A 14,239-nucleotide genomic window follows, 5' to 3' on the forward strand; every position below is an offset into this window, starting at 1 on the left:
AATAAAATAATTTTTATTTTTTATTAAAAGACTAATTTTTTACTAGATTATCTGTACTCGTCAAAATATATTTTAATATTTATTTTTTTGATATATTCCATTTAAAAATATTTTTATATTATAACCTTAGTTTTCTTATTTTGTAATTTCCAAAAATATATATATACATGTATAATTTCTTAACTTCCGTCGAAATTTTTTCTAAAGTAATTTTTATTTTATTGTTGTAGAAATATAACATAAAAAGGCTTAAGAAGAAAAGAGTAGCAGAATAACAGAAATAATAGAAATACTACAAAGTATAGATAATACTACGAAAGAGTAGTAGAATTACTCTCCAAAATACAATTACCCATTTAATAAAAAACACATCTTACAATTTTAAATTAGTAAAAATTTACCTACAATTATTTTTATGTGAAGTTATTAGTTAAAAATTATAAAATAATTTATTATATTTGGCCAAATTATTATTTAATATTTTTAACTATTAATTTTGATGAAGACGCACATATAATTATCTTTGTTTAAAGATAATAGTCAAAAACCGTCAGATAATTTAACAGATTATATTAGATTATTATTTAAAGGTTTTTGACAAACATTTGCATACGAGTTTCTACCATTAATTTTACATAAAAACAACTTGATATAAATATTTAGAGCAATGCTAGGGACCAGCAATTTTTGTGATGGTTAGCCATCAACTAGCCATCAATGATGATTTGATGGTGTGAGATTGGTGTGAGATTTCATCCAATGGCTCACCTTCCTCTGCTGGTTACATGCTGGTCAAAATTCAATAAAACTGCTGGCCCCTAGACTTTTCCAAATATTTATTATTTAAACCCGTTTTCCTCTTCCACAGAGAGTTAGGTGCTTTCTATAAATATAACCCTTATTCCCAAATATTCATCCCTCCACTCTTCTAACTCTTATTCATATATCAAAAATTCAAAATAGTCATCACTTTCAACTCTCAAAGTATAATAATATAATAAACTGAAGCAAAGAAAATAATTCATGGATACGTTTATGACTACCACCCGGGTCTTACCAGAACCTGACCTTTACCTATACACTTCTGTCTCAACACCCATTCCAGTTCATGCCAGCATCTTGGTAAGTTTCCTATATCATTATATTCTATTTCCATTACCATTATGGAATAATCAAATGTCAAATTCATCAATTGTTTATATCAATCCCAAAGGCTTCGGCATCCCCGGTTTTAGAGAACATCATAATGTCCAACAAAATCATCAAAATCTCCGGCGTTCCGCACCGAGCTGTCATTGCCTTCCACGCTTCCTCTACTCCTTCAGGTTTGTATCCCAAATAAGACAGACTCAGGTGCAGTTGATTTAATTAATATGACATTAATAACCAGAAGTTGTTAAATAATTTAACAGATTTTATTAGACTGTCGTTTAATGACTTCTAGTTATTAACTTCACGTGAAGTTAACCTGCAATCAATGAGTAATTGATGTTTCAATCGGAGGTAATGATGCAGGTGCAGGGAGGAGGAGATGGAGAAGTACGGAATGCACCTTCTAGCGCTATCGCACGTGTACGCGGTGCCGGAGCTGAAGAAAAGGTGCGTGAAAGCAGTGGGGGAGCACGTGACAGAGGAGAGCGTGGTGGACGTGTTGCAACTGTCGCGGCTCTGCGACGCACCGGATCTTTATCTCAAGTGCGTGAAGTTGGTGGATGATCGGTTCAAGAAGGTGGAGAGAACTGAGGGATGGAGATTCTTGCAGAACCATGACCCTGCCCTCGAGCTAGATATCCTCTGTATTCTTGACGACAACGATAACGTAAATCAAATTTAAACTCTGCTCGCCGCTGTAAATTAAATTCATATATAATGTATAATATTTTGGATTAGATTATAATTAAGTGAAAATTCAGGTGCAGTTGACTTCGCATAAAGTTGATGACTGAGAATTATTAAATAATTTGATTAATTTAATTAAAATTTTATCTAACAATTCTTAACAATCAACTTCACATTGCACATGAATTTTTACCTAATAATTAAGGATGGTTGATATTTTACAGAGGAAGAAGAGATTGATGATGAGGAAGAGACAAGAGAAGGTGTACATGCAACTGAGTGAAGCAATGGAGTGTTTGGAACACATTTGTACGGAAGGGTGCACCAATGTGGGGCCCTACGATGTGGAACTTCGAAAGGGGAGAGAACCATGCAACAAGTTTGATGACACGTGTCAGGGGATGCAAGCTTTGATACAACACTTTGCCACGTGTACGAAGCGGAATGGTGGATGCTGCATGAGGTGCAAGCGCATGTGGCAGCTCTTTAGACTTCACTCCTCCATTTGCCATCACCATGATTCCTGCAAGGTCCCTCTTTGCAGGTAAAAGATTTAAAATTAATTTACTATGTATTATTTTATTTTTCTTAATTTAGGGATTTGTGATTTGGAGTAAAATAAGATGAAAAAATTGTATAAATAAGTTATATATATGTATAATTTTTTTTATTATTAATGATTAATCACATATAAATATTTTTACGTGAGAATAATAATTATGTTAATACATATTATATTAAATAATTTAATTAAATATATAAAATTATTTAATAATTTTTAATTATTTTTACATAAAAATATTTCCAACTATTATGAGTAAAAATTAATACATATATTTAAATCTTAATATTGTTGGATTTATCATTCAGTGTTTTTTAAAAAATATTTAAAAAATAAAGAAGGTCTCAACGAATTAGTACTTTTATGTCCATTCTCCCAAACTTTGGAAAGGTGGACATTTCTATCTTTTTCTAGAGTCCTTGGCTAAGATAAATAGATTTTTAACATCTAAATAAACTTTTGTATCTTATATTTTCTAGTAAACTCTCTATTCTATCATATAATTCATTAATATTTTTTAAATTGTTATATTATATTACCACCAAATTAAATTAGACATCTATAAACATCTTAGTTTCTAGTGTACACTAATCATATTTTCTTATATTTTTATATAATTTAGTGGTTTATTATTACAATTACGATTCGCTCCTTATTATTAGATTCTTTGATAAATGTAATTAATTTAAATAAGTCAAATAATCAATTTATTTATCTATCTATTTAAACAAGTGTTAGAAATCCTTTCGTAATATATATGCAAATTGTATATAAGCAATAATGCAAGCCACACGCTTATATTATAGAGCTATGGTGGCTTTATTTTCTTTATTATAATTTATCATTGTCTATTATATCCCTCTCCACAAGAAATTAGTAGTTTTAAATCATTTCACAAAGTTCACATGCAAAAAATGGTAAATGCATAATCATCAACTTGGAGAGAACCAGGACAATGAAGGCTCCCTCTCAATTTATTTCTTTTATTTTTCTATATATGGTTCTCTCTCAAAATTAAAAGCCACAATACAACTAGAGTAATACTAATTATTTGTTTATCACACGGAGTTGGTGTCCATTATTTGACAATAAAAAAATTAAAGTTTAACGACTAAAAAAAAAAAAAAACCCTTCCAATATCAACTGCAAAAATAGACTTTCAAATAGTCAAAATAATTTTTGAAATATCAAACATACGTCCATTTAATTTTTTAAAAATTAATTTTTTAAATTTGTATCGAAAATATATAATTATAAATTAAATTGATTATTTTATCAATTAAATGATGAAACGTGATAATTATTTTGTGATATGTCATTATTTAATTAGCAAAAAGACCAATTTTTAATTTATTATTATATCTTTCAGAGACCAATTTAAACAAATTAACGACCATAAAATCTTTTAATGACCATTTTAATCCAATATCAAACTCAAATTATAGGAGAACTATATCTATAATGAGACAAATTAAAACTAAGAGATCCAATAATTAAGCACATATTGTCACTGTCTTGTTTTATTCTAATACCATAGGATGATTGTCTTGTCTTACACTTGGAATTTTGTATTCAGTGGTCTGAGTTTAAATAACTTTGATGTTTATTAATTTGAAGACAAATTGAATTGAAGAGGCAAGAAGAGAAGAGGAAAGATGATGGAAGATGGAGACTACTTGTGAGGAAGGTGGCTTCAGCCAAAGCCATGTCATCTTTGTCACTCTCAAACACCAAGTGTGGGTTCAACAAATTTTAGAGGGATCACAAACAATAATCCTCCATCACAAGTTTTTTTTTTTTTTTATGTTAATTATATTAATGAAAATCTGTATTTAACTAATGTAAGATATGTTTTGTATTTTTTTTCCTTGAATAAATAAGTTTTTGTATATTTTTTGTTTGTAAAATTAAGGTGTGTATATTTTTTGTTTGTAAAATTTTGCCTCTTTTTCTTTTCGAATTTTGTAAAATAATTATAGTTTTGTATTTTTTTTTCTTGAATAAATAAGTTTTAAGTACTTCATACTATTAAGTTCATGATATGTTTTTAGTATAAGAAGACATTAAATTAAAGGATTTTAAAATTTTTCTATTTTTGAATTTTTATGGTATCTCATGATTTAGCTGATTAAGAACTAATTTATGGTGGATCAAAATATGAGTACATGATTTGAACCTCCAAGTTACTTTAAAATCAATGGCTCAGCTCTTTTAGAGGTTTTTTTTCTTGAGGTAGATTCTTTTGTAATTTTTGCAGAAATGGGCCATAATTTGTGACATGAAGGAACTGGGCTATGTAAAGGATGTGCTCACTATTGTATCTTGGGCTCACTGTTTATTGGCTTGTAGTTTATTAGTATTATGTTTCAGGTCCAAAAATAATAATTAGTATTATATTTAGCTAACTAATTCATTTAAATAAGTGTTGGGTTGGAATTCTGTTTTTTGTGCATACTATTATCACTTGTTGGTAAACGATAAATTTTTAAATAGAGTTCTTCTGATTCGTGATGAATTAGTCTTTATCTGCGGAATTGAAAATACCATAAAAAACAAAAAAAATAATTAGTATTATGTTTTTGAGAAATTGTGAAATGTATATGATTACAAAATTTATTTAAAAAAATCTACTCAAAAACTTTGTATAATCACATTTTATAGTGAAAGCATATTTGTACAAAGTTGAACCTTTCATTTTAATTAATGAAATTGAAGAGAAAAAGTATATTGATATTGGTGATTTTTTGGTAGTCAATGAAAACCCAAATAGCTGTTTTCATGTATTTATTAAAAAATAAAATTTAAAATTTCTACTAATTTTGAAAAATGCTTACCCATTATTATTGATTTGGTTCTGCCATTCCTATTTTGTGGTGCAATGGGGTTGGAAGACTTTCGAGTCAGGTTGACTAAACTGTATCCACATTTATTCATGCATGTATCGGACCAATTTTGTTGGTGTTGTTCACCCTCTTCATTCCATTTAAATGCCACGTTCAACATACAATCTACTCATATTTATTCATTATATTTATTATTTCATACCATTTTTATTAATCATTCGCATACTATCTTATTTGATACACTACTTATTTTATGATTAGAGAGTAAATCTCTTCATTGATTTCTCAACGTTCTTAAGTTTTATGAGTAAAAATAATAATTCATTAATTTTTATAAATATAAAACTAATTTCTTTTATTTATAAGTAAATTTATTGATATTTTAAATTTTTATAAATAAAAATAATAATTTACATTTTTAATTTGTGTTTTTCTAAGCTTAAAATTCACGACACGTTTTGAGAATAGCTTACAGCTATGTAGAAGTAAAAAGTTGCAATCAATAAGTAATTTGTTTTTTTAAAACATCGGTTTGAATAAATTATTTGCTTTTCTCAAAATGAATATTTCTAGCATTTTTTTTTTCATTTTTTAACTTATTAAAATAGTTATTTTTTTAATTAGAAATAAAACTCAAACTTGCGATCTCTAGGTGAGCATAAATAGAATATGTCATTTGAATTATAACTCATTGACAAATTAAAATAATTACTTATTCTTAAATATATATATATATATATATATATATATATATATAAATTTATTATTTAGATATAATTATGTCAATACTATCATACTATTAGTTTTAGAAGACATTGTATTAAATAAAGTCGAATATATAAATCAACAATAAACATAATTCTTAATGAAATCCATATATTTTAACATTATCAAGCTATTAGTTTCACGAGATATAATTCAAATGATATAGTCTTTCCATACTTATTTATAAAGTTATGGGTTTGAGTCTTTCTATTTTTAATAAAAAAAAACTATTAATTTTACATTTTCACTCACTCTTGATAATTTAGATTATATTTAATTCTGAGAATAGAATAATACATAATATTGAGAATAAGATTTAAAGAGTAAAAATACAAAAGTTAATATTTTTATATTTTATTTAAAATAAAATTCACATACAGTTGTCTTTCTATAAAATTAATAATTAATAATAATTAGATTACAATTTAATTAAATCTATCAAATCATCTAACAGTTCTTAGTTATTATAAAATTAATAATTAATAATAATTAGATTACAATTTAATTAAATCTATCAAATCATCTAACAATTCTTAGTTATTAACTTCACGTAAAAATGTGAATTTTCAGTTTTCACCTTTATTTAATAATAAATAAAAAATAAAAAATAAATTATAAAATATAATTTTTTATACACAAAACATTAATAAAAAATATAATTATAAAAAATGAATAAAAATAATAATAAAATAAAAAATAAATGGCGTCTTTTTACGAAGCTAAACGCAGCTATAAAGTCAACCGAGATACGCAGTTACTCACAAGTCACAAGGGAAGTGAGAAGAAGCACGCCATATTACGAATAACCGAATAAGAATGGCATCAAGCACAGGGCAGAACCCGGCCCATGACCCGGATACAGACAAACCGGAAAACCCGGATCACGAGTTTGCAGAGTTCGGAGCGGGTTGTTTCTGGGGGGTGGAGCTTGCGTTTCAGAGAGTGGTTGGTGTCGTCAAAACTGAGGTTGGTTACACGCAGGGTCACTCCCATCATCCCACTTACAAGCAGGTCTGCACCGGAACCACCAACCATGTCGAAGTCGTTCGCCTGCAGTTCGATCCCAAACTCTGCACCTACAACACCCTCTTGGATCTCTTTTGGTCTCGCCATGACCCCACTTCACTCAATCGCCAGGTTTCTAATATCTTTTTAGCTTTCTTCTTATTTTCAAGTGTTAAATAAGTTTTTCTGTATGTTAAATAAATTTAATTTTGATTTAAATTTGCCAAAATATATGGTTTTACTTCTTTTGAAATTTAGAGTTTATTATCTTCACACCTATGCTTCGAATACAAGTGTCTTAATCCAATTTAAATTCATGAGTGTTGAGGGTTCGAATTTCGCCTTGTATATATAGAAGAGGAATGTTAGAGGGCAGCAGAATTTGTGATGTATAGCCATCAATTAGCCATCATCAACATTTTTAATGGTGTGAGATGACATCTAACGGTGTAGGATTACTCATTTTCCTTCTGATGGTTAAGTTCTGGCCAGATTTCAATAAAAGTGCTGGCCCCTAGACTTTCTCTATATAGAAACCATTGACCAGCGACAAGCCATAGCTATAGACTTCTAAATGGAGTCAATATCTGCAATGATGGATTACTTCTTAGCTTGTCGAGATAGACCATCCGCAAGAAATCAATCAAAGAAGACAAGTGCCTTGATTTCTTAAAGATTTGCATGCCACGTAACTATTGGAACTAATTTAGCTTGTAGAAAAATCTACTAAAACCATAACAATGCAATATACAAATTAACTTCACACCTATGGCTCAAATACAAGTGCTTTGAACTAACATGGTTTGGTGGAGTGCTTAGTTCACTAGTTTGCATAAACAGATGTTGAAGTTTTGAATTCTGTATTGTGTATGCAAGAATCCATTTACTAACGACAGCAGCAAATTAGTCTTTGACCTGTCGAACTGGAGAATACCGTGAGAAATCAATGGCAAAATACGAGTGCCTTGTTTCCCTAAAGATTTGCATGTCACATTACTGTTGGAACCAATTTAACTTGCAGAAATCTACTAATGTGACATGTGTGTGATTTTTTTGCATATGGATATATTTCAGGGCAATGATGTAGGTGCACAATATAGATCAGGAATATACTACTACAATGAAACTCAGGCTCGTTTAGCCCAAGAATCAAAAGAAGCTAAGCAATCAGAATTTAAGGGCAAGATTGTCACAGAAATTCTTCCAGCAAAGAGGTTCTACAGAGCAGAGGAATACCATCAGCAGTATCTGGAGAAAGGTGGTGGTAGAGGTCTCAAGCAATCTGCTGAAAAGGGTTGCAATGATCCCATAAGGTGCTATGGTTGAAATGAATGAATCAATGACTTGTGAAGCAAGTTACAGTTCTAGTTTTCTATCCGCCGTCAATTCTAAAAGCATGGTATGTTATCTTGAAAAATAAAAGTTGATAACATTGTCTGATCCATGTAGCTAACAATGTGATAAGACTCTCTTGTTATTGTTGTTAATAATGTAATACAAACTTGATTTGTGTAAATGTTTATGTTTGTTTCTTGCAAATTTGCTGGCCTTGGTTTGGTTTGAACAATTGCAAACAATTATGTTAAAAGCGAGTTAAATCTCAATTTGGCCCCTGAAATTTAGTCCGATGTTTAGAATGATCCCCACAATTTCGTTAGTCCCAATTAGAACCTCCAAATTTGCAATTGTGGCTCCAACTTGCCCCTGCGATTATTTTCGTCACCAGAATGCTGATTTGATGCAATTGCATAACACGGTGGACACTACTTAAACGACGACGCATTGGTTTCGTGCCCAAACCCTTTGGAAACATGCGTTTCAATTTTTTGTGGGTTAAAACTTTCTTTCTTTCCACTGCGACGATCATAAGTTGCCAAACATCAAAAAAGTCCTTACACTACGTGGTTTCCAAAGAGTTTGCGTACGAAACCAATGCGCTGTCGTTTAAGTAGTGTCTACCATGTCATGCAATTGTGCTAGATCAGCATTCCGGTGATGGAGATGATCGCAGGAGCAAGCTGGAGCTACAATTGTAAATTTGGGGTTCTAATTGGAGCCAACGAAATTGTGGGGGTCATTTTGAGTATCAAACCAAATTTTAGGGACCAAATTAAAATTTAACTCGTTAAAAGCTATAAGATATCATATTTAGATGAATAAAAGTTGAAACCAACTTACATGAGAAATTGCAAGGAACCAAATTGAAAAAAAAGCTATAATTTTTTGCAGACATGAGTGCCAATTTTGGCTTGAATATTTGCATGCCAGTCGAAAAACTTTTTCCTTTTATGTTAGTGTCGTTTGATCCATGTAGAGTGTAACAACACTTAGTTCTGCTTAGTGTTAATGTTATATGAAGTCGCTCCATTCAAAAAAACAAAATTCTTAACTAAAAAATTCAAAGCAAAAACATACCACTTTGTCGAAACAAACACTTTCCATGGAATAATTGCAGCTTAGGTTAGAAATTTCAAATTTGAAATTCTTATTTGCTTGTGACACAAGCCTCAATGTCTGGAAGGTTACATCAGCATATGAAAATGTTATAATCCTAATTGATTATTAATGCCTGTGGCTATGAGGCAAATTCCTAACACACAAGAAAACAACAAGAACAACAACCATGAACTGATGAAAAGGTCTTAAATTCCAAAGGGTAAAGTTATTCAAATCAAAGTTCATCAATGGGAAAAGATGAAGATCCTGTTGGGTCAGCAGAGGAGTTTTTGATTGGGTATGAAGCCAACATATTTATGCCACATTGTCCTTCCTTCTGAGTTACTCCCCTTTGCATTCTGAAGTAACCCTGTTCTCCCCATTTATCCCCCCATGAATTCTTAACAATCCAATACTTGGTTCCGTCGTTGGTTACGCCGTACCCAACTGCGGTCACACCATGGTTTAGATGTGTGGTACAAGTTCCGTTATATACTCCCTGTAATATTAATTAATTATCAGCAAAAAACGCAGGGTTCAGAGAAGAACTGCACCCAAAAAGTGTAATGTACGCAGTCTAATATGATAATTACACCAGTGGTTGTTGTAATTCTAGAATAAGAATTAGTCTTTCCAAAGATTTTCAACTTATAACAGCTTTATCTATCATTAAGGTGTTATAATCTGATATTAGAACACTTTAATTTTGTTTAAGCACCAAATTAAAGTGTAGATTACAAATCTTTGAACAAGTTTTACTTTGCATTAGGTGAAACTAGTCCCTTACCTCTTTGTAGAACTGCATATCATAGCCCATGGCATCTATGGCTACAGACACAGGCTGGTTCGCGACGGCTTTAAGCAACGCCCCTTCGTCGTTCGCAGGGACAGTCTCGTGGCCATCGATCGACACGGCTTTATCATTAGCCTGCAATATGAATGAATTTCAGCATCATTTTAAGCTTCTCTAGTTATTAACCAATTATTATTGTCTTGGTTTTAAAAAGTAAAAAAAAAAAAGTTTAGCACAAGATTTTCACCTTTAATGTGTCACATAATCCTTTTACTGCTTTATAAGGGTAGTTCTCCTCTGTTGTTATGCCACCCTTTTCCTTGATGTACTGAAAAGCATACACCATTAGGCCACCATTGCACCCTTGATTGATCGCATTGTCACAATCCACAAGTTCTTGTTCAGACAATGATACTAACTTTCCTGTCTTGATTTGGTTGATTCCTTCGACCGCTGCAATGGTCGAAAACGCCCAGCAACTACCTGTACCAGACAGACATAAGCAGCAACATTATCTTCAAGAAAAAATGTCATAGAAGAGCCTTAATTTTTGCTCAGATGAAAGATGTCCATGAACATATTATCACCCTTGTTTTTGATAAACTTTCTAAACTTTTAAGATTTTCGTTAATCAATCATGCTACGGCCTACGTGTACACAAAAATATATAAATGTCCTCGAATACATGGTGTATTATTATTTTTTTCTTTACATATGTATATTATGCTTTTTATATTTTCATATTATCTTTACTCAATCTATTCCATAACATTAAAAAGTTGAAAAAAGAGAGAATATAATATAAGAAGAGAATATGATTAGTGAGTAATAGTGAGTATCATAGCTTACCACATTTTCCTTGATTCTTGACAGGAGTAACAGCACCTTTCTGCCTCCAATCCACAGAATCAGGAACATCCTTAACATTCTCATACATGAATGTTTCTTTTGCCCCTCTTAGTGTCCCATGGAACCTTCTATGGTGATCAATCCTTGATCCGGCATAGGAGCTCCTAAATTCATCATTGGTCAAGTCAGCAAACATGTTAAGCTTAAGCTTATAAGGCTTGTCCATTTTGTTAGTGTTGTGGACATGCATCACATTGGCCTTGAACACATTGAATCTCTTGAGTTTTTCGTCCATGCTTCGAGTCACCGTGTGGTGGCTCCTCCACCTCTCATAGAGCTCCCAGAGGCTGTCCTCCGACGCGAGATCCTTCTCGCTGAAGTCGAAGCTCTCGGCTTGCCAGGACAAGCCGAGAAGCAGAGTAAGTGACAGAGCAAAGGCTAATAAGAACTTCTTCATTTCCATATATAATGCTTAGATTTTGAATTGAAAGATGGTGAAGAAAAATGGTAGCATGTGAAGGGTTTATATAGTGGAAAACATGGAGGCTAGTTATCACCAACTAACTAATGAGAATAAAATTGAACAATAGAAAATAAATAAATAAATATTAATGTGCAAGTTACTTGTTCCTTATGGACATCAACAATGAGTAATGAGGAAGATGCCAAGATGTGCCATTAGAAAATAATCAAGAAGCTATACTGAATTCTCAATTTCGGCTATAAATTAATTTTTTGAGTACGTAGTTATCATATGAGTTCTTGAAGTAGTCTTAAAAATTGGACACTTTAGTGTTTTAGATTTCAAAATATACAAAACATTTTCAACCATACTAGCTAGAATCTCGATTTAATTCTTAAAATTTTTCGATATTACGATTTTAAATGAGTTAGTCGAATTTACGAAATTTGTACTAGGTCTGACGATTTTTCGATTTCACGTAAAATCTCGATTTTCTCTACCTTAATTTCAACGTTTATATCTATTAGACAATACAGTCTCTCTCCAATTTAATCCGAAGAGTAAAGTATAAAACAGTCATCGAAAAGTTTAAAAAAATCTCAAAGCAGTCATCTCAAAACCGCTCCTGACAAATTTCAAAAATTTAAAAACAGTTATTTTGATTAAACGGATTAAATTAGAAGGGGATTATATTGTCTAACAGAAGTAAATACTAGAAATTATTTTGTGTATTTTGAAACTTGAAGACTAAAATATCTAATATTAAAACTCTAAAAAGACTGATTTAGATAGTTACTCTAATTTAAAAAAAAAAATGTGATTTTTTTTAATCACAAAAATGAGGTAACTAGCTTTTTAGTAAGTAGGGTTATTATTATGTGGCTTATGTATGGAAGCAAAAAGGGTACAATAATTTTCTTAAAAAATGGTGTGTGTGTCATACTCTAAAGCATTTTTGTGTCATGGGTTTCTGTTATTGTATGCTTAAAGGATAATCTTTCTTTTTGCATGTAGATCACGCTACTAAAATAAGAAGATGGTGATATATGAAAGCATGGTTACGTTCAGTTTTGAGACACCATCACCATAATATATGATATGTTAAATATATATATATTTGGAAATGAAGAATGGAAACTTTATGATATAACCGATTTCATCTTTATTTTTATCTACATAACTGATATATGATATGATCCACAAGACTACTAAAGTTTGGCACACAATGTTACAAGGAAAATATGTTCTTAAGTGTCAACTATATATGTACACTAGTGCGTTTGTGGTAATAAAATTTCGTAAGAGTGATAGCATGAAATTGACATTATTTAGTGAAACATTTGATTTTGGGTTTGAGTGAGTGATGATGTATAATTATTGACCAACTTACTTGCTATATGTCCTAATTATTTGTTACACATTTATTACTTATTACCATGTTTGATGAATTAAGCTCTTGAGAGAAAATCAAGGTAAAATTCTTGTATATGAAATTTATAAGGGGAAATTATCGAAATTAAAGTAAAAATACTACATAGATTAGAAAAAATAGAGTGGAATTGCCAACGACTTATAGAGAATTTTTTTTTAGTAACGAAAAACTTCTAAAGAAATTACACAATAATTATTTTAAAATGAGAAATATTTGATTTATCAACAAGGAAATCTGAGGATGAACTATGAGTTAAAAATATCACAGCTCTGATTATGGGAATGATCAGTTCAATTTACCTAACTATGAATTGACTATTAGATCAATTCAGTTAAAAAAAGTTACAAGTAAATAAATAGGGTTAAAAGTGAATCGAGTTAGGCCCAACTCAAGTTTGGCTTATAAAAATTGAGCTCGACTCACTTATAATTGAACCCATTTGTAAAGTTCAAACTCAACTAACAAAAAATTTAAGAGTTGGCAAAAACATAATTTATAATTCTATATAAATAACAACTTATATCTCTATCAATTATAATTGTATATAAAAATTATATATGTATATTGTACTAAATAAAAAAATATATTAATAAAAATAATTATAACAAGTATATATATATATATATATATATATATATATATATATATATATATATATAATCGAGTTATTCACGGGCCAATGAGTTGAATTTATCTAAATTCAAACTTGTCCCATTTAATCGAACTCGAATTGGTTCATGAGTTAGCTTAACTTACTTTCAACCCGATGAATGAATCAAAAATAAAAAAAATAGTCAAATCAATTTAATTTTTGTAGTTAATTAATTTAAAATAATAAAATATAAAAAATATTTTTTTAAATATTTATTTTATACATAAATATATTTTTATTATATCTAATTAAATATCAATTTAACTTTTAAACATCTGAATTTCTAGCATTACCAATTCAATAACTAATATGATTTTTCCAAACCTTAAAAAACATGACAATCAAAAGATAAAGAATTACCAAATCTAAATAACCCATATCAACACATATATTTGGATATTCGTCTTTCTAAACTCATATTGAATACCAAAATTAACAAATTTGGTTTTATGATTTCAAATTACTAGGAACATATAATACTCTCGTTAATGAAAATTTACTTCAATATGATTGTATAACTAGACTGTCACTCAATAATCAACTTTCACTTGTAATTTATAAGGTTATTTTATGTTTATATATATATTAACTAAACTCTTA

The 14,239-nt window shown here is 30.0% G+C and overlaps 2 protein-coding genes and 1 pseudogene across 2 annotated transcripts; 2 read left to right on the forward strand and 1 right to left on the reverse strand.

Moving 5' to 3' along the window:
* The first annotated feature begins 932 nt into the window (after nucleotides 1–932).
* LOC130946705 (BTB/POZ and TAZ domain-containing protein 1-like) lies at nucleotides 933–4,176 on the forward strand (annotated as a pseudogene).
* Nucleotides 4,177–6,759: 2,583 nt separating this feature from the next.
* Nucleotides 6,760–8,530, forward strand: LOC130946688 (peptide methionine sulfoxide reductase-like). The gene is made up of 2 exons (XM_057875526.1): nucleotides 6,760–7,146; nucleotides 8,089–8,530. Exons 1-2 carry the CDS (start codon nucleotides 6,826–6,828, stop codon nucleotides 8,338–8,340), a joined length of 573 nt encoding a protein of 190 aa, XP_057731509.1. The 5' UTR covers nucleotides 6,760–6,825; the 3' UTR covers nucleotides 8,341–8,530.
* A 913-nt stretch (nucleotides 8,531–9,443) lies between these two features.
* LOC130944987 (vignain) lies at nucleotides 9,444–11,593 on the reverse strand. Its single transcript, XM_057873617.1, has 4 exons — nucleotides 11,093–11,593; nucleotides 10,491–10,726; nucleotides 10,238–10,378; nucleotides 9,444–9,949 (listed from the first exon to the last, which is right to left on the reverse strand). Exons 1-4 carry the CDS (start codon nucleotides 11,553–11,555, stop codon nucleotides 9,686–9,688), a joined length of 1,104 nt encoding a protein of 367 aa, XP_057729600.1. The 5' UTR covers nucleotides 11,556–11,593; the 3' UTR covers nucleotides 9,444–9,685.
* Nucleotides 11,594–14,239: the final 2,646 nt, after the last annotated feature.

This window comes from Arachis stenosperma, chromosome 8 (genome assembly GCF_014773155.1).
Source record: "Arachis stenosperma cultivar V10309 chromosome 8, arast.V10309.gnm1.PFL2, whole genome shotgun sequence".
In the NCBI taxonomy this organism is placed as follows: domain Eukaryota; kingdom Viridiplantae; phylum Streptophyta; class Magnoliopsida; order Fabales; family Fabaceae; genus Arachis; species Arachis stenosperma.

What these genes read in the sequence shown, in the direction of transcription:
- LOC130944987 (XM_057873617.1), bottom strand. Translation starts at nt 11,555, where the DNA reads ATGGAAATGAAGAAGTTCTTATTAGCCTTTGCTCTGTCACTTACTCTG. An exon ending in GATTATGTGACACATTAAAG is followed by an intron (nt 10,379 to 10,490) that starts GTGAAAATCTTG and finishes TTCATATTGCAG; the next exon opens with GCTAATGATAAAGCCGTGTC. An exon ending in ATATGCAGTTCTACAAAGAG is followed by an intron (nt 9,950 to 10,237) that starts GTAAGGGACTAG and finishes TTAATATTACAG; the next exon opens with GGAGTATATAACGGAACTTG.
- LOC130946688 (XM_057875526.1), top strand. Translation starts at nt 6,826, where the DNA reads ATGGCATCAAGCACAGGGCAGAACCCGGCCCATGACCCGGATACAGAC. An exon ending in CCACTTCACTCAATCGCCAG is followed by an intron (nt 7,147 to 8,088) that starts GTTTCTAATATC and finishes GATATATTTCAG; the next exon opens with GGCAATGATGTAGGTGCACA.